General features: G+C 41.9%; 1 protein-coding gene across 49 annotated transcripts in view; it reads right to left on the reverse strand.

The window, feature by feature from the left end:
* The window catches only part of rims2a (regulating synaptic membrane exocytosis 2a), a 132405-nt gene that overhangs the window by 94239 nt on the left and 10654 nt on the right, over nt 1–27512 (reverse strand). For 33 of the 49 annotated variants that reach the window (XM_047340881.1, XM_047340880.1, XM_035163976.2 and 30 more), the window contains exons 3-6: nt 16469–16501; nt 15526–15618; nt 10938–11148; nt 10298–10309 (exon numbers count right to left, since the gene is read on the reverse strand). In XM_047340881.1, coding sequence (XP_047196837.1) covers nt 10298–10309; nt 10938–11148; nt 15526–15618; nt 16469–16501 — 349 coding nt within the window. Of the gene's footprint in view, nt 1–5368; nt 5811–10297; nt 10310–10937; nt 11149–15525; nt 15619–16468; nt 16502–27512 lie in introns of those variants that run through there. The other 16 variants (XM_047340888.1, XM_047340894.1, XM_047340904.1 and 13 more) reach the window with 4 other exon arrangements.

Consider the following 27512-nt stretch of genomic DNA (forward strand, 5'->3'; position numbering starts at 1 on the left):
TACAATATTCATAAACAATATTGACAATTCATGTTGATGAGGTGAATGATGAAATAATTTACACATGCAGCAGCCTTTTATATCATTGAAGGTAAAGTAATATTGGTTCAGTTCATCAGCTTTATTATTGCTGTTATATATTTTGAGTTTGTGGGTCCTCTGTAGATCTATAAGTTCAGATCGAACATGCAAAGGTTTCCATCCTGTACATGAGAAGCTCACTTGATCTTATTTTTGAGGCAGAAAATCACTATTGAACTATTATATCTGGTTGGCAAACTGCAACAATACAGAGCCCACGTGACTGATTGTAGAGGTTAGTCCCATCACCTGATGATGGTACAGTAAGTAGAGGTCATGCTATTGCAGTAGGTGCTCTTTTTTGGATAAATGGAAAAGCAACATTTTCCCCTTGTTGTTTTCTACAAGGACTGGAGGGATGGAGGCTGTTACTGCTCTGTGATGTCGTGCCTTTATCTGCCCCACACTGCAGGTCCAGCAGCTAGCTCACCACATTGGTCTGATTAATCCAGGGGCAGACAGCAGCCCTGATCACCGTACACACACACACACACACACACACACACACACACACACACACACACACACACACACACACACACACACACACACACACACACACACACACACACACACACACACACACACACACACACGCAGCGTGGTGATGCTCAGCCTTCTGTCAAACCTAGCGACCTTTGTGACACTCGTCTCTGCTCCAGGTGACCACACCTGCTTCACAAGCAACTGAAAGTGATGTCTAAGTGTTTCTGAGAAGTCTTAGAACTTGCCAAATGATTGACAGGCCAGACAGCCAGTAGGGCGGCCAAGCGCTGCTGCAACCCCACCCCCTACTACATTCCCGTTTATAGTCCCAGTGCTGAGTCAGTGCATTACCGTTATTAGTGTGAGCGGGCCCTGAATGCTGCCTCACCCACCCTTAGTGGGTGTGTAGCTCACCATTTTTATCAGCCTCAAATCAAATAAAAATTGACTGATTTGTTATTTCTAGATGAACCAAACTTGCTTAAACCGCTGGTCTCTACACTGGCAGCCGCGGTTCAAAGGCTCGATTTGAATCAATCACAGAAACCACAAATGTTTTACCAAAGCATCAAAGTAGCAAATCAGTAGCCGTAAGTAGAGTAAGTAGAGACTTACTGACTGGATGGTTAAAGGAGGGTACTTGTACAAAATCTGAGAGGGATTTCATAAACCTGTGTTCAATTACACCCTCGTCATGATGCTCCAAGCAGACAGCTGCATACATCTACACAGTCGAGCAGCGTGAGAGAGCAGCAACAAGTACAGCGTGGCTGTTAGTCAGGTGTTAGAATTTTAACATCCAACAGTATAATACCTCTCTCATTGTGTGTATGTAAGGGACTGGGAAAATAAAACTGGCAAGACCCAAATGAAGCACAGAGATACCATTCACAACTTCTAACCATCCTTGGAAATCATGGGAAATAAATGTAAACCAGCACTGGACGTTCCAAAGAACCTGCCATCTCCTATTCTCTCTGCTTAGTGCTGTAGGGATGTCCAGGTATTTCCTCTCCAGGATGCAGCATTACTGAACAAGCAGAAACTGCATAAAATCACCTGGGTACAAGAAGAAGCTGCTATCCAGCAAGAATGAACTTTCGAATATTTCAAACGTAGAGCAAACAAGCTTCAGGCTCATCGCAGGCATCATGTACTGGACGGTGTGATATTGACATACAAGGCATTTATGACCAGCTATCAATGTTACGGATGGGCTGTAAGTGTTCTGACACACAATGGAAGCAGGGAGGCTGCAAATTGTGCTTTATGCATCCCAGAGGAGCGGAGCGAGTGAGGCCATGACTGCCTCTTTATCTGGGGTCATGCTGAGAGCACTGTAGTGAACCATGAGTCATCAGCTAAGACCCTGGAGCCACCAAGGCCGGTTGTCCAGCTAATAACCACACATCACTTCCTGCACCTGGATGTTACACACATGTACATATTCATATGTGTGATGGTGGCTGGGAACATACTTCAAACTTGAATCTAACTGAGAGTTTTGTTTTCTGCAAAAGATTGACAATGACCAACAGGCGATTCCTAGCCTTGTTATTTATATAATGTAATTACTTTAGGTAAATATAGCATGCAAACCTAATCATTATCATAAAACAGATTGTCTTTAACCTGTGGTTAATTACGGACACCTTCTTTTTTTCTCTGAAACACCTCGTTTTCTAAAAAGAAGACGACAGCATGTGATCTACATATTCACCACACAACTGCATTTAACATCGAGTCAGTTGCTGTGTACCTCTCTGGTCTGCCAATAATAATCAACCACCCTCTCAGTCCTCAGCTTTTTCTCATCGTTGAATATCTAATAGCATATTAGTATTCCAAAAATAACAGGCCAAGAAAAAACGTGCATGGGTCCAGGAAATGTTAGGCAAGCTGAGCCACAGACATCAATACTTGGATTTGGATTTGCACTTTGGAACCGAGTCAGAATGAAAATGGATGTATATTAGGCAGGAAGAGCAATAGTAAGGAAAATGTCACTGCTGGGCTGAATGCTCATACACTATGTCCAAAACATTACATGAACTGCACTCTGATGACCTGATGACAGTGCACTCTTGAGATGATTCAAAGATTTTAAAGGAAAGCCAAAAGGAAGCAATATGTGGAGAATATGCTCTATAAGGTTCTTTGTTGAAAAAGTAGCTCATGATAAGCACAGAAGATTGAATCGAACAAGATTTAGGTTGAAATGAGATTTAGCTTCATATAATGCTATTCTAAATTAGCATTTTTTTCAATCTCTTATATCTTGGTAATTCAAGATCTTGCTTTATCCCAGAACAAAATAAGTGGCAGTAACAGAAATTCATACATTCAACAAATTCCACTTTTTTCTATATTTAGTCACACTGCAGAGCCATCACACAGCATGAGGCTGCTAACCTTCCAGTCCATGTAGGGGAGCAGTCCAGTGACAGTGTTAGCTCAACCCGCACTGACAGGAATCTTGAATGCCCCTCATTCCCTCAAAGATATCATCTCCACAACAGACACATGTATGCACAATGACAAACACACAGGTCAGGTAGCTGTATCTGCCGGAGGTATGTTCACTTTCACTGCGGCCATTCTGCCCAGGGCTCTCCAAATATACACACACGAACACACTCGCCCATCCCTTTGGCCAAATACTTCACAGCTGAGTGCAGGAAGGAGATGGGGGTTGAGGGTTGAGGGCTGTGGCCTCGGGCAGGGCCACTTCTCCCTGTGTTTGCACATATTATAGTCATTGAACCAGCAGCTAAAAATAGAAAGCTAAAAACCTCTCTCTATCACACGCTGCAAACACCAGGAAGATATATACTCCATTAAATGTGCTATAGGTTGTTTACTGAGGCACTGAATAAAGGGAAGCAAACACCCAGTACAATGAGATCAATAAATAATTCCATTTCAAATACTTTGTCTTCAGACTGAGGGTGTTTTTATTTATATCGGAAAATCTTCCAAAAAAGTGTGTGTGCTTATGAGAGTGAAAATAGCAAATAATTCACTGGCCAAGGATGTTACAGAGGGACAGGTAAACATGTATCTATGCAAAATGATATGGGCCAAATAGCCTCTCACATAAATATGATGTGATTTAAATTTTGAAAAACATATTTTAGTGGTGAACAGTCCTGCAGTATATATAGAATATACTACTGATAATTTATATACAGTATGTAGTCTTCAGCAATGCACTTTACATGCCCCTTTTTGTCTGCTACATTCAAATTTTTCCTGGAGGAGTCTCACACATTCATAAACAAACCGGCTGGATTTGCAGTGAGTGAGAAAGAGCACTGAGCTCTCTCTTGTGGCCATTAAACTGCACTACAACATTACTTGACAGGCTCCACAGTGAATCAGCAGTATATCCTTCCAGGCCAACTCTAATGTTAAATTAAATCAATGACATTTTTACATTCATTCTTTTTACATTCATTCGTACATTCATAAAAGTACATTTCATATAATTGCTAAATTACATGTCTTAATTTCACAGGAGGCTCTTTAAAATTTTGTATTGAATTAAATTTGTATTAATTGTCATTGCTGCCGCTTTAATTTCATTTAAGCACATCCTGGTGGACCAGCGCACTAAGTTGCAACCTATGTAACCATGACCTCCATGCTTTGCTTCCGTCAGGGAAACACATTTCATCAATTTTTTTCTCTCTCCCTGCCTTCTATCAGCTATCTAATAAAGGCAAAAGGGGTGAAGTAAAGCCAAGAGATGGCTCATGCTGCAATATTGATGTGGTGGTAAATGAACTGTCATAGGTATCATATTGCCTCGGTTTTTCTCTCCTTCACCTGAGCTGAAGTGAACTGGACCACTCATTAATGACTCATTGTTCGAGGGAGTGGAGTGTTCCTCGGAACATCCTAGTCTGGACCGAGTCCAGATTAACCACTCAGGCATCAATAAAGATACTTTCTAATAAACTCCAGAGCAGTTTTTTTGTCACAGTTTAGGAGCTACACAGTGTGGCAGGTGGTTTTCAATAATGCACATTACAATGCACATGCTTTGTAATGGGCATTGAATTAAGTACAGTATATCTAGACAGGTGAAACTCTGGATTTTGAATTATCAGACAAGCTGCATGTCCTTGCATAGGTTTTTTAAACCATGTTTTCTACATCATAGTTGCATAAATGCAACAAAATGAATAATAATCTGGATAGATTCCATGGCAGCTGTGTATAGGATGAGGATTTGAGGCAGTTACCCAGGATAAAAAGTTTACAGGGCATTTTTGGTCTGACTCATTAAGTGGCCAATGAGAATGAAAGGGGAGGCCTACATTCACATGCTCCAACACTGGCTGCACGTGGTGAATTACATTTTAATGAGCTTCTAATTTTAGTGTGCGCGCCAGTAATAATAATAGACTTGATGAATATTTATGTTCCTTGTTTGAAGTCCAGGGACAAAGGAAGAGGAGGGAAATACTGTGGAGATCCAAAATATGGTTAGGCACGAAGACGTCTGATGTCTGTCAGACCCACATCTCCGGCTCGACCTCACTCAGAACTCAATTTTTAGAGCACACACGAGTCTCGCTCACTGGTATCATTTTGTAAATGAAAAAGAATCAATGTCAGTAAAATACCGCATCGGAAACATTACAACGATGGAAATATTCTTCTTAAGGACATATTATCTGAGCGAATAGCAGCAGAAGGTGACACCTTCCTGCTGAAATGGTCCCATTTCTGACAAACACAGTGACCAATGGTGAAAAACGCGATGCAGTCACAGCCTCGTGCTCACTCGGCTTACCCATGGTGCCTCTGAGGGAAAACCGTGTGTGTGCGCGGAGAGATCAGCGTCAATGAGTCCTGTCTAATGTGGAGACGACTGTCCGCAGCTCCACGAAACCAAGGCTCCGCTCCGACCTTCAGCACCGCGGACAGCTCCGAGGGCAGACACCGGGCGGGCAGCGGTAAAACACCGTGAAGGTTACACCGGACACTCCACTGACCACATCCGACCCACGACCAACAAAAAACGTCTGTCTGTGCTGCTGTCGTCACCGCGATTATAATATCCAGACCTCAATGCTTTCAAAAAGACTGATTCCCAAAAAAGACAGATTCCAGTCTTAAATCGTCACAACGGAGCCATCGAACCGCGCAAGCAATCCCAGGCTCAATGTCAGCAGGTCTACGGGGAGACAACATGTGAGCCGAGCGATAACGCGTCAAATCACCGCTCCATTAGTTCGTCTGTAACACGGAGTCAGATCTGTGGCGGAGTTGATGGGAGCTCATTACAGATGCGGCGCGTCCCAGCTCTGCTCCGCCGTCCAATGGCGAGAGGGAGGGGGGAAAAACACTGAAAGGCACAGCTTCTCCTGCATACGCGTCAACAAGCGCACTTTGTCATTCCGACTAACTCTGAGCTTTATTAACACACAGGACACAGCTGCTGCCATCGTCGCCATCATCGTGGAAGTAAGACATTTCTCTTCATGATGTCAGACAAGAGCAGGTAGCACGAGATCATGGGGCCACGCAGCAGTCACAACTCGTGGACGTGAATGTGCAAGAAACTATAGCTGCTTTCACGTGTTGTGGGAATAGTGTCCGGAGATATGACCACTTGAGTTCTTTACATGTTTTGAGGTGCGTGTTATGCAGTCACGACAATAGTGAGTCATACAATGAACATATCAATGGAATTTATTTGAGATGAGAATGGGGTTTTTATCAAATAGAACCAAGCTCCAGAATTATCGGTTACTATCAATAACCAAGAAACAGCAGTAACTAAAAATGTGTCATTTGTTACAGTTTCTTCCTGTGCCCAGTTGATGCCTCTTGAAATAAGTTTACCAATCACTGCACAATAATTAATTAGTTACTGACCTTTGAGTTACATTTATATATCTGCATCAATTCTTTTATTAGTGCACATTGTACACACATTATTTTAGTGTTGCTGAGCCTGGGACACAATCTGGGACAAGTTGTGCCCATTATAACTACTGTATGATGAAGTCAGTAGAAGGACTGTGAAACACAGTTGACATATTTTGATAGGCCTATATATTAAACTATAAACAGGCTTCAAATCAAACACTAAGTCAGTAATATTGGCAGTGAAGTAACATGCCTACTTAAATTTCACTAAGCGTAATCGCATTACTTAATTTGATTAAAAAATCCCACTATAGATACTACTAAATGTAAAGGCATTACAGCACTACCAAAACTAATGATCAGTAACCTTAAACCCTCCATCTCCTCATACTGTAAGACAGGCTTGCAGGAAAATAACAATGTAGAAATATATCTTTTAAACGTCCTTGAAAAGCCAATCTGAAAATGTCTCCTACAAAAAATTCAAATACAGCTGAGGAAATGTAGACATAGCCAGATGTTCTCAAGCTCAGCAACGCAGATATAAAATGCTGTCTGCCACTGCTTCCAGCACTCTCACGAGCCAGAAATTAATTTGGTCCGTAATTTTTCTGCACCTCCAACACATTATAACACATTTAATCATATTCTAGGCATCTGGCTTTAATAGGATCTTCAGTACATCACTACAAAGATACGCGGTTCTATAGCTCTTTACATTAACATTAATTCATTTAAATAGTAATTTGTGTAACACTTTTTAATAACTTTATACTTCCATTCTCAGAACCAATAATAAGTGAACATTTTCAACACACTGTCCAACAGTATCTTCTAATGATGCTAAGGATTTCTATGGTGCTGTTAAGGGAGCACAAATCGTATTTACAGCAACAACACACTAACATACTGTTGGAAATTGAAAGCAGTCCTTACAAAACACAGCAGTCCTTCACCTTCTGGTTTATAGCCGAAATGTTGGGGGGCCAAGAACATGGAACGTCTTCAGGAATTGCTTTAATCACAAACGACTTACCCCCTGGAGACAGTCGATTACTCAGGCCCTTTTGAAGCCACATCAGAGGAAATGGTGGGCAGCTCCACCGCTACAAGTGGGGATTCCAAATACTTCACATCACTGAACGTAGTTTATCTAAATCATCAGCATTTGATATTTTCACACCCAAAAACTCGCTCTGTGCTTCAAGTGTCTACAGTAGAGGCTGGTACAATCAATGTGTAGTGATTGTTATCAACGCAGATAGTTCATCAGTGATTCTATTATTCAGTTGGTTCTGAAAAGACACGACAATGACTGTGACTAGGTCATAGGTTCAGCAGCAGCTAAACAGGGGTTTTGAGCAGAGCCCTTCATCCTTCAAAGCTGATGTTCCTTAACCAGCTGTTTAACTCTTAGTCTTATGGTCATATTCCAGTGTACCATTGATGAGAGCCGTCCCAGACATGCAGACGTGTTAATATTCAATGGCAGAACAAGATCTCTCTCACCAGTGCTGACACCATCTGTGAGAGAGGGAAAGAGTAGACGGATGGAAAAAGAACAGATTTCACCACCGCTACCTCTTTCACTGACACACAAGCTTTTAGACAAGCTGGTCAGGCACAGTGTGGTCTGTTGTTGGTGGCAGAGTAATCAAAGCTTCTGTCCATTTGTAAATACAAGAATGGCGTAAGCAATCAGCAACCAATATCACAACACTCCTGGTGTGCTACTGTGAATAATTGTAAACTGAACTTACAACTGATGCCCTCTGCAGTCTGTTGACTAAGACGGTGCAGTTAGCATAAGCATTCACAGACAAAGAATCAACCTACTTACTTCTGAAGATCTGAATAAATTCTTCTCTTTGTCAGAATGCCCAGATAAACATTTCAATTATGCATTAATATAAAATGCAGACGCCAAGATAATGAATTTCAAAATAAATCCCAATTAAAATGAAGACAACCAAAGTCACCTGTGCTGATATCAGTTCAACAGTGAATTACTTGCAGATGTAGAAGTGGATAACCTGTACTTCAGCTGCTCACAGAAATAAGCGTCAAATATTTATTGTGATCTCAACTCAGCCAAAACCCAATTCCTTCCTACACTGGTCCCTGCTAACCCCTGGTGGCTCCTAACAGCGCCTGTCAGCCCTGAGACACTTGATTCTATTACAAACAGAGAACACACTGTGTCTATGACTGTGCACTCTCATGTGTCTGACTGGTCTGAGAGTAGAAAATGATCCCACCTCCTTTTACACCCTTCATAACTCCTGCCTTCTCTTCTGCTCATGAACATGCTGTCTTTCTGTTCCTCTGACTGAACCTATATACATATATATATATATAGACATATATATATGCTGACATAAACACTTTCTCTGTTCTCCTGCTGAAGACAACTCTGTATAAGCAAGTTCTTGGATTTTCAACTAAAGATTTATTTCAAATATGGCAGAATTACTAGGTGTAGATATAGTGGAGTGACTAATTTCTGTCAAAGGAGTCGCATATGCTTCTTTGGATTGGGATCAAATGTTCACCCCCTCCTACATATTCCTCTGAGGGTTGCAGCTGTATCTCAGTATACACAACTCAAATGTATTTACAAAAAAATATTTGTTGAATTCCATTTTTTAACAACCCCATATGAACAACAGCATCCATGGTCTGCATGGACAAATGACATTGAGTGCCAGGAGGCCAAGCCAGCACCAGGTAAATAGGGGGCATTGCCTCAGAGGCATATCCCCCGGCCTCGCTGCCAATGCCCCATCAACATCCATCGCCAGCCTGCTGCCACTGGTATTACTCAACACCATCTGTAGAACACAGTAACCGATCTCCTGGCTAATAGGGAACAATGGTAGCCTGTACAACTGGAGGGAGCAAAAGAACACAGGTCTATCCCAGTGCTGCTGCTCTGTTGCTTCAATGGAAACTGCTAGCATCAAACTCAATCCAAGTGGGCTATAGATTAGTTAGTTATTGCTTGACATGAGCAGATTACACCTGAGACAACTATGGGAAAGCTATGTAATATATGGCAACAGCACTGATATGAACCCCCTGATATGTGCATCCAGCCGTCTTTGTGATGTTAAAGTTGTTTAGTTATTTGCACAGATACAGGTGACCCCTAGGGGGATTCAATACTGCCATCAGATCAGTTCGTATTGTCTTCCCTTTCAGATTTATATTGATGTGGGACTACATGTTCGCATTAGATTTGAATAGTTTGGATTGGGTGTGTGACTTCATAGATCAAATTTATTTTCAAACTACAGTCTTCATCTGCTTGTTAAAGTTATTGTTTTAACACAACATTAATACACAATATCAATCCAGATGACCTTTACTGGCACATTACCCATATGTTTAAAGAAAGGTCTAAATCGAAAACCATTATTAAGCTTAAAGGCGTACTCCACTCAATGGAGTTGGCCTCTTTCACTACAACCTTGGGGGTTATAGTAAAAGATGCAGTATTACAGGTTTCCTTTAGGCTTTATCACTTTTAATTCTAACCCTTGCTGTTTGTTGTTATTAACACTTTGAATGTTTGAAAAGCACATTATCAAAACGTGTTTTACCCTTTTGGAAGCAGATTTGTTTTTATTGTTTTATCTATATATATATTTTGAATAATGTTTATTATGCTTATTCAGTATTTATTTGAGCACAGCATGATAGACTCACAGGCAACTTGGTCAGGACTTTTTCCTTATTTTGTCATTGTTGGCTGCTGTATGCGTATATATATACATATCATTGCATTCCATGAACAATGCTTGTGTTCACACACAGTCCCAACAAACGCAGAAAAGAATTTGCTAACCACTTTGTCCTCCTGTTGCAATTCCATGAGAGCAGGAATGCAGCAGAAAGAGAAGAGGGAGGCAGAGGGGGAGGGAAAGACAGGAACAGAGAGATTGTGAGTGGCATTAGTTGGTCCTGGTAGCATTTTCACATACTCCAACAGCAAAGGATTGGACGGCATCACATAAAAACACTCACAGCTCATGACTCAAATTTAAGTGCTCTTACGCTAAAAGCTCTGGCTTAGTCTGAGGGGAGGATTTGACAGAGGTTAGTTAGGCACTGGAGTGCCACATTATACAAAAGCAGACACCAGGTTCCTTTGTGGGAAAAGAAAAGGAGGAACAGTTCCCTCCAGTGGTGAAATGGAACAACTGTAAGTTACAGTAAATATCAAAATCTACAGTTATGAATCAAGTTATCTGAGTGAACAGAATTAGAACAAGACATGCAGATAGTCTCTTTATAAGCTGAAAAAAAGACATTAGTTGCCATTAAAGACATTGTTGGCTCAATGCCCAGATCAAGATTTCACCGCAAGGTTTTATAACCTTGGTTTGCAAATAGTAGTGTAGGGAGAAATGTGCCTGCGGGTGGGACATCTGCGTGTGTATGTGTCCTTATAAATGGAGAGTACCCAGCATGTGAGCCACCGTTACCTTATTTGACCGCAGAGACACCCGTCCTCCGCACCGAGCACAGAATTTCGTTTGGCAATATGAACAGAGGTGGCCACAGCCATCGGCAAACTTGGTTTTGTGGCATATCCCACAGGTTGGGGCTTCGCTCTTCTGATCCTGAACCGGCTTAGTCTCATCTCCCATCTTCTTAACCTGGTCCTTATACGATTCAAACTGCTGGTGCAACTTCCTGTAAGAGGACAGGAAAGATGTTAGGGAAAGGTAAACATCTATGAAAATACAATTTGTGTTGGATTTATGAATCTATTGTCTATTTGTACAACCTCATTTCCCTTGATTGTCCTTTAAAACACACATTTACCAGAACACCACTGGCCTAAGAACCCGGTACATGACCTTATTTCATCCTAAAAGTATCGTGTTTCACTCTAAATGTTTAAGAGAAACAACAACATACTAACAAAAATGTGGAGTCTCAACATAGAGAATAAATTATTATAACTTTTCTATTTTCGTAAAACCGTCCGACAAATGCACATTCATGACATAAAATCTTGTATCAGGTTATCCTTCTTGCCACCAGCCTGAATCATGTGCTTCGTCCCACATTAAACTTATATCAGCTGAGTAACTGATATAAACTCAGACATCCATGTGTACCGTGTGAGATTTTGAAAGGAAAAGCAAATACCATGACCTGAGAAGCTTCAAAGCTGAGCTCCTGCTTTGATACCGCACCTCTCCCAAAACAGTGGGGGTGGGGGGGTATCAAATTTGCTTTGCAAGTTTAAGAACATCACTTAATTCCACTTTCTCAGGTTCCTCCGCGTTTAATGAATCATTTGCACGTGTGTTTCTATATCAGGACAGTTGTAAGGTGAGATAGCGAACACCCTTGGACCATACTGTTAGATAAGGATATTACCGACACCCACAGTTAGTATTTCTCTATTGTATTACTTAAAGGAAATAATTGGTGATCAGCACACACTGTAGAGCCCATCACCCTGCTTGCCTTTACCAGTGCAGCATCTATTGTGTTACTGTTTGTGTCCTATAGATGGCCCCCTACTGAAGCATTACACTTGATCTTATACAGTAGATCCTTAACTCCTAACAAGCCCTGAGAGGCTCCTGAAAAAACCTGCATGGACTCCTCACATGCATTTTGTATGACACATGTCAATTGAGCGTCTCCTTGGAAACTAAACACTGGGCTGACTTCATAATATGGCGATTAGAATTGGTTTCGCCCCACATATCCCCTGCAACATTCATTAGCACTTGTGAATTATTGAGCAGCGCTATCCTTTTACCACATACAGCTCTGCATTTGAGATAAACGTGCTTCCTTTACCCACAACCAGGCCTTCAGAGCCCAAATGTGAAAAGATCCACACCACCTGAAGACAGCCCGTGTGTGTCCATCACATGAGCAGGTCTCTGTGCGATGTAAAACATTAGGTAGAGTGCCGGTAGCATGCCCCTTGTTGTACCCACTTAGGGATTAAAGAGCTAATTGTGTCAAACTCATTGTGTGTTTACCAAGCAGAGATTAGTTAGTATTCTTGTTTAACACATCCGACCAAATCTCATTTACTGACAGAGGGCCTGATAACACCGTGATGAAGACTACTACAAGAGGTGAAGCCCCGGTCTTTGAGGAACAAGGAAATAAGACAGCAAACAATCGTGTTTTATTCTCACTTAATCTCCATTTACACTCAAATGTTTTCAGAGACATGTGCTCAACCCTGGCCCACTACATGGGCTAAGGGCCAATGCTCCACTGATAGACAAGGTCAGTGAAAAGAGCTGTTAAAGATAACCAATGATTACCTCTCCCTTCTACTGTATCAGGTCACTTCTTGAAACGCTAACCTTGTGTGATGGGGGTGGGATTCAGGACAAAAAAACAAATGTACCAATTTAACTGTAGTCTGTATTGACATTGTTGATTCTAAGACAGATATTAGGCAGCAAGAATGAGAAGATTTTGTGGAATAGGAGAGAGAATACAAGTGAAGAGAAAGGTGTGCACAAGCTTTAAAAACAGAGCCAATGTGTTATCAGGTAAAACATGAAGAGGTAAACAAAGACTATGTGGAGTGAAAGTAGACTCGAGTGGCAGCGGGCAGCTGGTACACAGAGTCCATTCCAAAGGGTTTACTTATTCGGTCAAACACGGTCAAATGTGGGTGACACTGCTGACGAGTAATCATACGCTGCTCATTGTCCCGTCCCATGCTAGCGTATCGGAGCTCTCTTACCTCTGGGCCGCACCAGAGCAGCCACAAACAGCCGGTAACATGAGCCTCTGTCTTGGACATATGACAGCGAGGCTGAACTACTAGACTTTGTTTTCTGCCACAAGCTGAGCTGAATATTTACTCCTCCATCATCCTTGATATATCACGCTGCCACAGAAACTGTCAGACATTAGAGAGGAGTAACTGCCTTGTGTGTGTGTGTGGGTTACAAATATATATATATATATATATATAGATATTGATAACTATTGATGTATTGGCAACTTGAACTCTACATCAAGCCGATGAGCCCACTGCACAGACATGTCACCTTAAAAAGGGGGTATGGCTAACACATTTACAAACTGTTTCCCATTTACCTCTACAATATACAGAACAATGAGTGGAGTCGAGTTCCTAGCTAACAGCCCGTCAGTATTTGTACTTTCTTACTTTAGCTTGGTAGCTGCTCTTCTCTTTGCTCAAGCTAGCTGCCAGTGCTGAGCATGTAGCATACACTGGGTTAGTCAGATTTGTCTTTGCTGAAAACATGCTCCTGCTGCAGGAAATAGAGTTGATGAGGCCAATAATACAGAACCAAAAAAAAACGACATTATGCTAAAACAGGCTCAAAGTTCCACAGCATTGCAGAGGTGCATTCAATTCTATATGTGGGTCTGTCAGTGGGAGCCAACCTTTTTACATTACACATAGTCATATGAAAAAATGAATAACTGCAGAATGAATCTATGTAAAGTGGGAACATTTAATTTACCTTAAACTTGAATTCAATGTCCTTTCAGTGCAGTGAGTGTCTGAGAGGCGACTGTGGCCGCCGCCCTTTAGCTCACTGTGCAGACCTTCTTCACAACTTGCAGATGTAGCTAATGGTCTTAACATTTAGCTAGCATGCACAGTGTGGAAGCAGACATTTAGTCTATTATGTTATTGAATAAGATGGTTTAAACATGGCTTTCTGACACTTAATGAAACAGAGTCATTATCAGAGTTATTAACGACACCTGCTTTCATGGCTGTGACAAATCACGAGTCCGAAATCACTCACTTATTACTATATAGTCCACTATATAGTGAGTTCGCCATTTTGTAGTGGTGTCCGAATGTTTGGTGAAGTTTTTTATACCCTATATAGTGCGCTCATTGTTTCCCACAATGCATCGTGAAAAGTGGTGCACAACCAATAATCCCTAACCGAGCAAGGTATACCATCATGCATTGTACTCAGACCTGAGAGACGAGAGGAGCGAGGGCAGCAGGAACAGCCCGACCTGTTGTAAAAATGTAAATACAAGCAGAGCAGCTCATCCCAGCACAAAGTGCGGGAAACCAGTTTATTTCTTGTTGAATGAACTTGTTGGCTGCAGTTTGTGCTGCTCTGCTCGTACTTACATTAATCAGCATTTTTCTCAGCGTCACCATACGGCAGGTACCACCTGCATGACGACGCATGCTTCCCCTATTGTGTCATTGTTAGTTACTGTCACTGATTGCTACAATTAAAACAGTTTTAAACTCTGGGGTTTTCATGCGGTTGTTAACTATTTAGGCTGAATTCTTTATAGCGGACCAAATATAAACTAAGTCTATCTCTACAAATTATCATACAGTATCTTTGCACATCCAGTTTCGAGTAACTTAGGTCAAATGCACCCGCTTCTCTCTCATACCTGAGCATTGTTTACTCACACCTAGGGTTGCGGGTGTAAACCAAATACTGATTAGAAATCATTTTTAAAAGTAGAACAAATCAGTTTTCAACTTCCTGTCTCTAACTTCAACATGGAGTTACACAAGGTCTGTTGGAGATAGCAGCTGTTGGACTACTGGAGGAGACAGGCTGTTGTGGCACAATTTCACTCTTTTTCCATATTTACATTCATTTGCATTGAACTTTTAGCATAAATATATTGATTTACATGTGTTAAAAAAGCAATATGTAAATAATATGCCCTTATATAACATTGACCAAACAATTCTGTCCTTTTATCTTTTTTTCATCCCAATAAATGGCATATGTTTAAGAGGAATTCCTTCTAATTGGTCCTGATAACAGCTTTGGAATACATGAACATAATGTATATAACATAATTTGTTGTCCTCTATTGAATTGAATATACTACCACCCCACACAGTCATTTGTAAAAGCAAAATCCATCATTGAACATCACTCTCACACCATCAGTCTCTCACATGCTTAAACACATATGCTGAGAAATGGAACAACATATTCTAATATCCACTAGAGTCAAACATACTGTGCGTCCAGCTGCTGGGGCCACCACTGTATGTTTGTGCCTGCTAGGTGGAGATCAAACGGGGTCTGTGCTATTACTTACGCGTCTGGCTCTGGCTCCTTGTCATTTTGGGACTTTTGCTGGGGCTGAAGAACGTTATTTACCAGCTCAGTGATCCCACTAAAGGGAAACCACCTGTTCAAATAAGGAAAGTGTGACTGAAACATCGCAATGAGTCATCATGGGAGAAAACAATCTATCCTGAAAAGGGTTTTTGAGGAAGCAGGGCAGTTTCTGAGAAGTGAACAATAGCAGGGACATTCACTACAACCAGCGCAGAGAGAGGAAAAGGCCGGGCAGAGCGGCAATCAGTGGAACATTAACAACTAGTCGGAAATACAGTGAGAAGGACAGAAGAAGAGAGAAAGATGATACACACAGCTTTAGTAGACGGTAGGAAAAAGCAGGAAAGCTCTGCAGCCAATGGAAATGAGAGCTGCATCAAATGCTGAGCTGAGGGGAACAGGAGTGCTATTTACTCAAGCTTGGTGGTAGAGTGGGGGTCAGGTTGTTGGACTGGTTAGGCCTGCAGGTAAATTTAGTGAAAATGCAGCTACACTTCAGTAGAGCGGGAAAGGTGCATCTAGCCCACAGTTGTGGTCAAATTACAAGGCTGCACAAGCCAATCAGATGTCCCACTGGATGGGAGTGGGCAGCCAGTTAGAGACGAGGGACAAGGGGAGAGGGTTTGGATAGGGCCTGGCTGTAACAAAGCTGTTTGAAAGGAAAAGCCTTTGCCACTGATGTCATGGAAGCCGACCATTTAGCGACCAACACAAACTCCAACAATCTGGTCATTGCTATTTATTGGAAGCTAATACACAGCGCGGCCGTCATGCTCCCACAGCAGTTTCCCATGACATTAGTGACATGTCTTTCATTTTCCTCCCAGACAAAGAGGAGAAAGCCACATGAAGCACAAAGCACCGACTGACAGGAAGAAGTGTCAAAGCCTGGAGCACTCTGGGTAATGGAGTTTACTTACTGTGCCGGCTGAGGCTTTGGTTCTTCTTTGATCCTAAAACATGAACAAAAAAAAAAAAGTGTGCACAGCTCAGTGCATACAGAACACAAAGAGATGAGGAAAACATACTAAAAGACTCAAAATACTGACACAACTGATGACACTTAAGATGTGTATGGCCATAAATCATGCTGAAACTAAAATATGAATAATAATACAGATGTTATAGATGATAATTTGATGATGATCACAATACAATGATGAAAATGGTTATGAGGCAAACAACATGAAAAAAAATGAGCAGAGTGAATTTAAATGACATAAAATGTGGTCTGGACCAACGTAAACTTTGAAATGGCTGCTTCATGTGAGTAACACCCTCTTTCACACTAGCATGGACAAGCGAACGAGCCCACTACTCTACTTCCCAGAGGTCGTAGAGAAGCGTCTCCACAGGTTCAGAGTAACCAGCAAGCAGAGCGGTTGGGCTAAGTGACTTTTGCTGCATCAGACCCTGAGGATGGAAAACGTAACTTCTACTATGCCAAGTCAGCAACACATGCTTGATTAGATTCATATCCATTAACACATCAAATACATTAGCCAGTTGTAATAAAGCAATGTAAATGTAAAAAATAAGCAGGATTGGAAATAGGCTATCATATAGATCATATCTTGATTTGATTGACTTGATGGATGGACTTAACATCCATCCATCATCTATACTTATCCTAAGAGGGTTATGGGGGGCTGGAGCCTGACAATGGGCGAGAGACGGGTACACTCTGGACAGGTCACACGTGTTTAGCAGGGCCACCATACAAACAACAATTCACACTCACATCCACACCGATGGTTAATTTAGAGTCTCCAGTCAACCTGATCTGCATGTCATTGGACTGTGGGACCTGAGTACCCAGAGAAAACCAGCACAGGGAGAACATGCAAACACAACACAGAAAGACACCAGCCAAATCGGAATTCAAACCGAGAACCCTCTGAGAGGCAACAGTGCTTACCACCACAGACCTGACGTAATATAAATATAAAAACATACAATATATAAATTCATAAATATACATCTAAAGACAAACCGATGCATGTTTGGTGTATCGGGCCTTGTACGGGACTGCTTTTGTCCCAATAATTAGAACTTTTTGCATTTATTCTAAGTAGAAACTGTGATCCTAGAATAACCAAGGCAGCACAGCAGTATTACACACACACACACACACACACACACACACACACACACACACACACACACACACACTGCAACCACCACATGACTGTCTAGCATCTGTCTACCCTTGTACACTTCAGCCACTCTCTCCCAGTTTAAAGAGCAGATGTGACTTAAAGCAAAACAGAGACAAGTTGCAGCTGACGATCACACATCAGAACTTCACGCACCTCATCACCACGTTTATGCTCAGCTTTAAATAGCTGTGCTAAATGAAAATGCGTTAATTAGTTTGTCTGATTCTGCCTGAGTGACGCTTTTAGTGATGCAACTGAAGGTTTTCTTCATTATAAGTTAGTCTATTAATTCTTTATAATTAATTGCTAAAATGACTATCTGTCCAAAGATGTTCAAATTATAATGAGGCACTTTTCAGAAGTTATAAGCAGCAGAGTAAACTAATAAGTAATTTACTCTAGAACTCAAAAGCCTTTGAAACCAATTTCAGGCCAGATGATTCAACAAATTCTCCACTCAAAAAGTTACTTTAAGTAGTTAAACATACTGCTCCTACACGCCAGCTGATAGCAGGGGCCTGAGCGTGACTAAATATTATTCAAACTTTACTAAGAACAATATTCCGTCAAGTAAAACTCCAATACTTATCCCACTGTGTACATTAAGTGGATCCCATTCAACTCCCAGACAAGCACAGAGGCAAAGAAACAGTCCTCATGCAGAGCATCAAAATACAACAACGCAGCCTCCCAACGGTCTCCTTTAGCTGGAGCACAACAGAGCAAGGAATCTGTCTGATCTGTGTCAGATGGGTGAGAGAACACACAAGCAAAGATATAGTCCTGTGTACCCATCAGTCTCGCTGCTCTGTTTTCCGATGAGCCAGTCCATATTTATCCTCTCACTGTGTTCTCCCGATGACCTGCAGCGCCGTTCTTTATTGATCCCATCAGCCCCGTCTCTGTGGTTGCATTACAAGCCTCATATTTATCTGATGGAGCCTGCCTGCCTGCCTGGACGGCTGCCGGACAAAGTGTGTGTGTGTGTGTGTGTGTGTGTGTGTGTGTGTGTGTGTGTGTGTGTGTGTGTGTGTGTGTGTGTGTGTGTGTGTGTGTGTGTGTGTGTGTGTGTGTGTGTGTTTGAGTGAGTAACCGTCTATGCTTTCACGTGTGCGTGTGTACCCATATCCATGTGTGTAGTGTACTCATACATGTGCATATGTGAGTGAGTGGGTGTGCGCACAGTGTATTATTTGACATGGGGCAGTAAAATGAGTGAGTGTAAAATGTCACAAGTGACGTCTTCAGTGTCCTGGCTGCTGCTGAGGCCTGCAGGGCAGAAACAGCCTCTGTTTTCCATCTCTTACACCTGCACTCTGCCTCCCCTGAGCCCCTCACACACACTAAGTAAAAAACAAAACACACACTCGTACAGCATCAGAGATACAGTTTGTTTAGAGCATCTGAATGTGTGATTCTCTACTGTTTTTATGAAACAGGCAGGTTTAAGTCTCTCTTAATAAGATACATGTTGCTGTTATTTTTTGGTCTTTAGTTTTATTTGGTTGAGTATTTAGGTTTACTGAAACTCATTGGCTTTGCATGGAGAAGCAGTCAGCTCTGCCAAACACCGGTGCCACACTGCTCTCTAGTGGACAGATGTGCTGCATTAACTTCAAGAACTGATTCCTGAAGTTTGTTTAAAGAATGTATAACAAGGTATTTAATGCCATTCTGCTTTAAGTCTATATGATGTGATGTACGAATGAACAGTGTCAGAGAGGAGAGGAGAGGAGAGGAGAGGAGAGGAGAGGAGAGGAGAGGAGAGGAGAGGAGAGGAGAGGAGAGGAGAGGAGAGGAGAGGAGAGGAGAGGAGAGGTTATTCTATACCTCCCTGTAATCTGTGCAATCTCTTTTAAACAAAGTCACAGTTGTAAGAAGTTGTGAGGATAAATGCATTGAGGTGACAATGATCCCAATCATCACATCCCACCACGACCAGAACGAGGTTGGTAACATGTCACATGCACCAGCCAGAACAATTGGGCACAGACTGTCAAATCAATCACCTACAGTACATTAGCACATAAGACAGGGACATGCTCATGATGCACATGTGCAGTTTTCTGTGCCAGCCCTTCTCATATACTAACCACTAAGCACATGTAGGAACATCTGAAAGGAGTGAGACAGCTCCTGAAATCTGATTAAGAAGTTACCACTCAAATGTCAAATACAACTGACTGACAGGAATAGGCAAGAAACTGTCCATAAGCTATACTATCCAAACAAACATTATATCAGCGGATAAGAGTCACATCAGACTTTGTGGATGTGACACACATTCTCTAATAAAACGAAGAGGGGATCCTTTCTTCATCCAGAGAGTTCTTACTCAATGCTGCAGTTCTTCTAGGCTCGATGCAGCTTTGAAGCTCTGTTTGATTGAACTCATTGCTTCGGTTTAATGACCCAAAACTTAACTGTAATGTCGCTGAGATCCACAGATGAACCACATGTGAACTCTACACCGGCCTCAGTGTGTCAATGTATACTGGTGCGTCTGTGGGACTATTTTCAGCAGCAGATAATATTTGAATATTTACAGCACGGGTGTGGCTTTAACTCACAGTTATTTACAGTGCTCAGGTTCATTATAATGAAGGAACAATAATTAGTCACACTCAATGCAAACGTGTGGCTCACTGATGTGTTTGGAGTTGTTTTGGGATGGATGGAACTAATGTGGCACGGAGGCACACAAATCAATATCATATAATGTCAAAAATGCCATGACATCAAAAATACCCACTGTAGATTATAGACGATGTACTGCTTACTTTTCAACAACATGTACTTCTGTTCATTTCAGGCACTTGCAGTGCACCCCTCTCTGTCCTGCTCCACTGCACTTCCACACATGCCACCCAGGGCATCGCTTTTTTCCAATTACCCCAGCTCCCTGCCAAATGTGTACCAGTCGTACCCAGTCACTCTAGCAAGTCTCTCTTGTCTTTCAGTAAACTGCAGCTTCCGAATGTTTTATTTTTCGTTTTAAAAATGTCTGGCAGATGTTGATGTGACAGCCAAGAACAGGAGAGATATGGTGACATGTGCTTCTCTGGAAAGCTACGGTAAGAGTGCTATGCTGTGAAGCAGTCTCCACTATATTTCTGGTGGAGATGTTTTATTTCAAGGCCTTCTAACAATCAATGAATTTATGTCTTTCTACATTCTGTCCATGCAACTTCTTTTGTAAAAGTCCTCTTATGATTTTAGAGTATAGGGTCCAAGGCGTCCCACAGTGCTCTGCAGATTTGTAACAGATCGAGAGACGCAGCCTTGACTAGGCATCAACGCTTAGAGTAGAAATTCTGTCATAGTGGATCTCATGGCTAAGCAGTGACCCTGCAGGCCCTCTGAGTCGACTACAGACAGAGTGATAATTGGATCATAAGGGAGTAATCTGGCTCAGTGGGTAAATACCAACTACATACATCATTAACACCATCCCAGGCAGTCAGTACTGCCAGGAGATGAGGTTAATGTCTGTCTGTAATCACTCACAGGCAAGAGACCTACAGGGAAATCTCTGACCAGAGGCTGTGGCACTACTGAGTTCTGCTCTCGTGTTGACTGTAATAGTATGATACAAATATTATCCACAAGTCATATGATATAAGATGATGCGGTACATAGGAAATCATTTCTTAGTGTCACCTGCAATGGAATCATGGTAAAAAGCTTTATTCACCTATAGGGTTGTAGTACTAGTTCCATCTCGGACTCCAAACTTTTCTAAAGATCTCAGACTGACTATCTCTCTCTCTCTCTCTCTCTCTCTCTCTCTCTCTCTCTCTCTCTCTGTCTGTTTGTGTGTGTGTATTTCGAAAGTTGGTTTCATTCCACAAACCATGAAAAATAAAACATGCTGGTGGCACACTGCAGAGACCACAGCTCAATTATCAAAAACACAGGGGGCAATGATGGTAAAGTTACATTGGCACCGCTGACCCTAAACTCCTCCCAGTTGAAGGTAATGACTGAAGCACTAAGTTAAAGATTTCTGTTCCACTTATTAAGATTTTGAATTGCAGTGCATTGTATTATTAAAATGTATCTATGTTGTTTTTGTATTGGATCATATACCATGTATCTGTATCTGTTACCAGGATCTGGTGAGGACAGGCTCACAGCATTGTTTTAAAAAAGTCTAAATATATATATACCTATGTTAGCTGTAAGAACTCTGCAAGTAGTTGTTATAAACATCTTCTTTCTAAACAAGTTCAGGCTTGCTTACAGATGTACAAGAAATTACAATAAATAATACAATAAAAGACTGCATAGGAAATTTAAATTAAATAAAATGTATGAAAATATAATTTTTAATTAGCAACAAGTCATAAATATAAATCTCTAAATGACCAGGCAACAGATATATACATGTGTTTGAGCTCATCAGAGACCTGCGGTGGAATAACATAAAGTAATTCAGTCAAAGTTCATCTATATTGTTTTTCTGACATGAGGGTCAGCAGACCAGTGGTTATTTGAGAATTATGTACCTTCTAATTCCACAAACATAAGTCTGCCTGTAAGTGCAACGCATATCTCACGAGCCATTTATCTAATCGACTTCACACTTGGCATGTGTATTCTTAGTAATCATGGGAAGTGAAGTGCCAAGCTTGGTGCGATTTGGACAAGAGATATGTTCGATATAAATATAGAAATTGAATAATCAAGAGTGAGCTGGTGGCAGCATGCCTTACCAGTCAGTTGAATCTTGTTGAATGTGAAACTGGGTCAAAGTTGCTGCCAGATCATTTTGATAATTCTATAATATTTATTTCACCATATCATTTCCTGTTTGGCAATTTGTCTTCAAAGTAAGAACACAACATTCGTTTTGTTGCTGCAATGCAGTTCAGTAAATCATTTAAAAGCCACACAGGTGAACAGTAATAAGAAAAGTCAGTTTCATTTTATAAAAAATATTCATTGCAGATAAACCAGATAGGATGAACACAAAGTTCTCTAACTTCAGTCAGCACCATGGGCTGTATATAAAGTTCTCTGCACACTACATGCAGCACACAAACAATAAAAAAGTGACGGTATAACTGTTTGAGGAGGAATCACCAATGACGACTAATAATTCTGAAGTGGCTCTTAGCGTTAACACAGACCAAGAGAACTACACTATCTACAATTTGTACAGTGAGTAATAACTGATATCTAGGAATATTTAATAAAAGTGTTTTCTGTAGGTTGCTTAAAACAGAGTAATCAAACCAAAGAAAACCAATGAAGTGTATACAATGTGTAATAATACAGTATTTGTAAAGAATAGTCCAAATGTGAAAACACGGATAAGGAGATGTTGATAGTTAGTAGGAAGAAAAATGTCATTACTGTTAAATCTTACAACAATTGCAACCACATTATATTAAATCATATTTAAAAAAATCTCCAGCAGAGTGTGTTAGTGTAGTTCAGACAGCCACATCAGGAAAATCAACACACAGTGTATGACCGTGTCAGCAATATCCCTGCAGGAATATATGAAACAGAAATCTCCCATTATACCACCTCTACTGTACATTACCATTACAAGACAATGAGAGTTTGCTCTAAAAATAGCATCTTATTTAAAGACAGACGATTAGGTCTCGTGACACCTGTTCATTCTACCTCTTTAATAAATGCCAGCAGAAGTGCTACGTAACACTTTTCTCTCCACCTAAGAGAGGATTAGGAGTAGGGGATGGAGCGCTGATATCTTCCTCTGGCACTTTGCGCTGGCACGATAGGCAGGGCAGGAGGGACGGGGACAGGGCAAGCGCCTTGGTGTGGAAGGGTTGGCCAGCGACCCACAGCTGGGCCTTAGAAAGCACAGATAGGATTCAATCCGCGGGGCACACTCATCAGAATAGGCAATCTAACAGCGCACAAGCCAGACCTCATGACCAAGGACTAATATTCAGATTGTCAAACAGGAGTTGGCAACAGCAGATTTCTCTGAGCGACGGGGAAGTGGCTAATCTGCTGCCAAATATAACTAAAATCCATCTGTTTCCTTAGATTACCTGCCAGGATTCAATTGAGCTGCTCCATATCTCCCCTCCTGAGAGATTTCCAAGTGGCAAAGAGTCAGCTAATCACCCGGCAGCCCACACATTCACAAGTGTATTTCCATACAGGCTTACAGGAAACATATGAACAAGGTTCATTTTAATGGAGCTAATTTATTATATAGAACAACATATAAACTATACGAGCAACACTTATTAAGCTGGAGTGATACACAATGTTTCTGTTGTTGCTGGGGTAATGGTGCACACATCTTTCTTTGTATGTGAATGCTGGTTGCTTCTCCTCTCAGCGCACTTTATTCATCCTGACATAGATACATTTTATTCTGGCTGTGCTCAGCATTTTCTTGGCAGCTGACATTGTCCCATGCTTGCGTCACGACTCCTCCCATGCACGGATGAACAGCTCCACTGGGGATACTCTAGAAACTCAGCCTTAGCCCCGCCACGGTTAGGTCACCGCCCTCTGCATTAGCCCAGTCTCTAGCTCCAATAGCCAGACAGTGGCGGCTGAATGCAGCCCCCTGTCCTTCTCTAACCCTGTGCTATATGGGCTGAGCCATCATAACCACTCCTCGAGCACCAGTTCTGCCCAGTCTCGCAATTGCCATATTAATTCCAGTCTCGTAGTCAGCAGAAGCCGAGTCCCACTTCCTTTTCTCCTGGTCTCCCTGGTGAGGGACTATCCCATAACTGGAACATCTCCGGTTTAATCTCCAAAATTAAGACTTGCTAAGAACATCAGTTAAAAAATAAACTGTCACAGCAGTTGTGACAATCATGATCATATTCCACTCAACTGCCGCTCTCCAAACCCCCATCAGTACCATCCTCGAACACATAAAAAAAGCCATGATGATGTTGCTGATCCCAGCTGGGAGCCGTAGGTGGGCTGTACTGAAACTGCAGTCAGCTGTCTGTGGCTCACTCAGGGCTATAATAATAGCCTGAACATGGCTAACAATAGAGAGGTAATAGATACCCTGCCTATTGTTGGCCCTGCCTGTTCTACTCCTTCCTGTCCCAATTCAGCCCTACAGCACGTCACCATTAGCTCGCTTAACTAAACTGCATACAGTGTACACAGGCGAGCAAGCACAGGGGCAATCTGATATCACCTCTCTGCCTACAGGCTACACCCATCGCTTCGCAGAAATATTGCTGTAGATGCCATATGAAGTTACACCCCTGGAATTGTATCCGCCACCTCATGAAGTTGTCATTCAATGCAAAGGCCAGAGCAGACATACCATGAGAGCTTTAAGGAACGGCACGTTCGGTCAGATAAACAGATGTGACCACTGTACGACTGAAATCAACTTGAACTTGATGGCTCTTAACATCTGTCGGTTGGCAGAAAGATACGTTTGACTTTGGCTGCTGTAAAACACCAAATCAAAGGATTCCCTTGCATTAGCAGCTTCTTTGCACATAAGCCATCCACCCAACCAACCATCCGAGCGGCCGCCCACTGGAGGATAAGGCGACCAGCTTCTACTTGTAATCTGCAGCGATCGCAACCAACTCCCCCTCCTCCTCCTCGAGGCCTGACGCCAGGTGACTGTAACTGCCTGCATTTCCTTCCTCGAGATACCACTTCAAATGATCGTACTTATATTTTATAAAAGAGGATTTCTATCTGCAGCGACTCTCCTCCACCGACCCCTCCTCCCAGCCCCCTCCTCGTTCCACTAGTACACATCCAGGCCAGCTCGGTATCACCATGGCGATGGCAGCAGTATCTCAGTGGGACGAGTGATATTAAGGGATTAGTGGGAGATACTCCATCAGACTTCGGTCGAGGAGCACGATCCCGGGATCACACCATTGACTTTCTCTGTCTCCCTCCTCATCACTGTCAGATGATGGGGATGAAAAACTGGCCTCTTCACTGTTTCTTTTTTTTTTTTCACGGTAGCCAATGTAGTACACGCTACACTACACAAACCGAGCAACCCTGAACACACATGCACACAAACAGACACTGACTCTCTGGAATAATGCATTTAAAGCTCACACAAAGCCACCTTCGGGCCCTAGGCAGTGTGAGCAGTGGTCTGTATGCTGTACAGTATGTCCTAGTGTAGGTTACATGACAGTGCCTGTGTATGAGTGTGTTCAAACAGTTGACTTATATAAGGGCCGTGGCTACATTAGTGACGTCATGAAAATGGCTGCTCTTTATCCTCCCCTATTTATGTCAGTCGGCTGCTTCTGTAATCTACCTACAGCAGAATCCACTGTACATGTGCATGATTATAATGCTGCTTAACATCAAACCCTTGATCCCTGCTACACCTCTGAGAACAAATAACTAGCTGGGATAGGGAGGGTCATGATGGCAAAAGAGAGTAATACAAGATGAAATAGAAATTATGTGCAGAGCAAACAGAAAATCAAATGTAGAAATATGAAGCATTAAAAGCAAGGAGTTTAAATAAATATCTAAAGTGTGTGCAATATAAGAAATACAATTATGAACTAAACAGGGATTGCGTAAACAAATCTAAAGCTTCTCAATAAAATCACTGCACCTGTCAATATGCTAGATTATGAGGCCTGCGTGTGTGCGCGTGCATGTGTATCTCATTTCACTGACTGTACCACATCTGTGTGACAGACAGACACAGGGCGGCCGCATTTGTTTATAGAAAGCACTGGATGGTTTGTGATTTTTTTTGGCCACACAAAGGCGTATCAGCGGGACCGGCTAAGCAGCATGCACGTGTTTGAGTCACCAGCTTGCACCTGCTCCGACCAGATGAGTCTTGAATGAGCAGAACGTGGCCGGACACACAAACTGAGTGCTGTGCAAACTTACGCTAGTAAATACACCAGGTCACACACTGAGTAACACATCTGGGGTTAGGGATATAAAAAGTCATTTCGTTGCTCACTTTCATTTTTCTTTTCATTTTAAACATTTATATGGGTTAGCAGCGATGGCATTAAATTAGCAGAAATTAGCCAAAGTCAACATCATAGGCTTATATCCACCTTACGTGTCTATAAGAGTGCTGTTTGCGTCTGTACGAGTCTGCAACATGAAGATTTGCTTATTTTGTGTCTGCCTTTACCAAAAATAGAACTCATTAAGGTGGCCTATATGAAAACTACGAGTTTGCATTTTGGGGTGAGTCTGACTTTACTCAAATTCATTCCTAAAATAACTTAAAGAACTTCTACCATAAGCAGCAACCCTCACCTGTGCTAATGTGTGTGTATGTGAGCGATGCTAGTGTGGTTGTGACATGTTTAGCTGTTAGCAGCTAGCTTGCTGAGAGGTCTGCTAGGTGTGGACTTTGCTTCAAGCTAAAACTTAGACAATAACTAGGCTGAGGGAGATGGAAACATGGTGTAAATGAAATGCGGATTTGCTCTAAAACAAATCTCCCAAAAAGATGAACAATATTAGAAGAGCCTGCATTAACTGAAGCATGAAGGGGAAAGGTATGTGGGGCATGAATGGCTCACCTAGACCCTCTGTGATTCAAGGCCAGACAAGCTCAGGGAGGAAAACAGATAAATGGCCGGATTGACTGTTTGCAGAATCTTTGGAAATACACTAAGTTTCTTTCTTGCCAAGCTATACACAACACACACTAAATATGTAGTTAGCAAGTACCTGAAGGCAACCGCAGCAAGCTTACATGGGAGTTTCTAATCCTCAGTAAGTCTGACAATAAGCACCAACATGGCTGTAACTGACATTTTGATACAGCTAACAATTCACATTTGGGATAACACAACATAATATGTACCTCCTC

The sequence above is a fragment of the Hippoglossus stenolepis genome, chromosome 8 (genome assembly GCF_022539355.2).
Source record: "Hippoglossus stenolepis isolate QCI-W04-F060 chromosome 8, HSTE1.2, whole genome shotgun sequence".
Classification (NCBI taxonomy): domain Eukaryota; kingdom Metazoa; phylum Chordata; class Actinopteri; order Pleuronectiformes; family Pleuronectidae; genus Hippoglossus; species Hippoglossus stenolepis.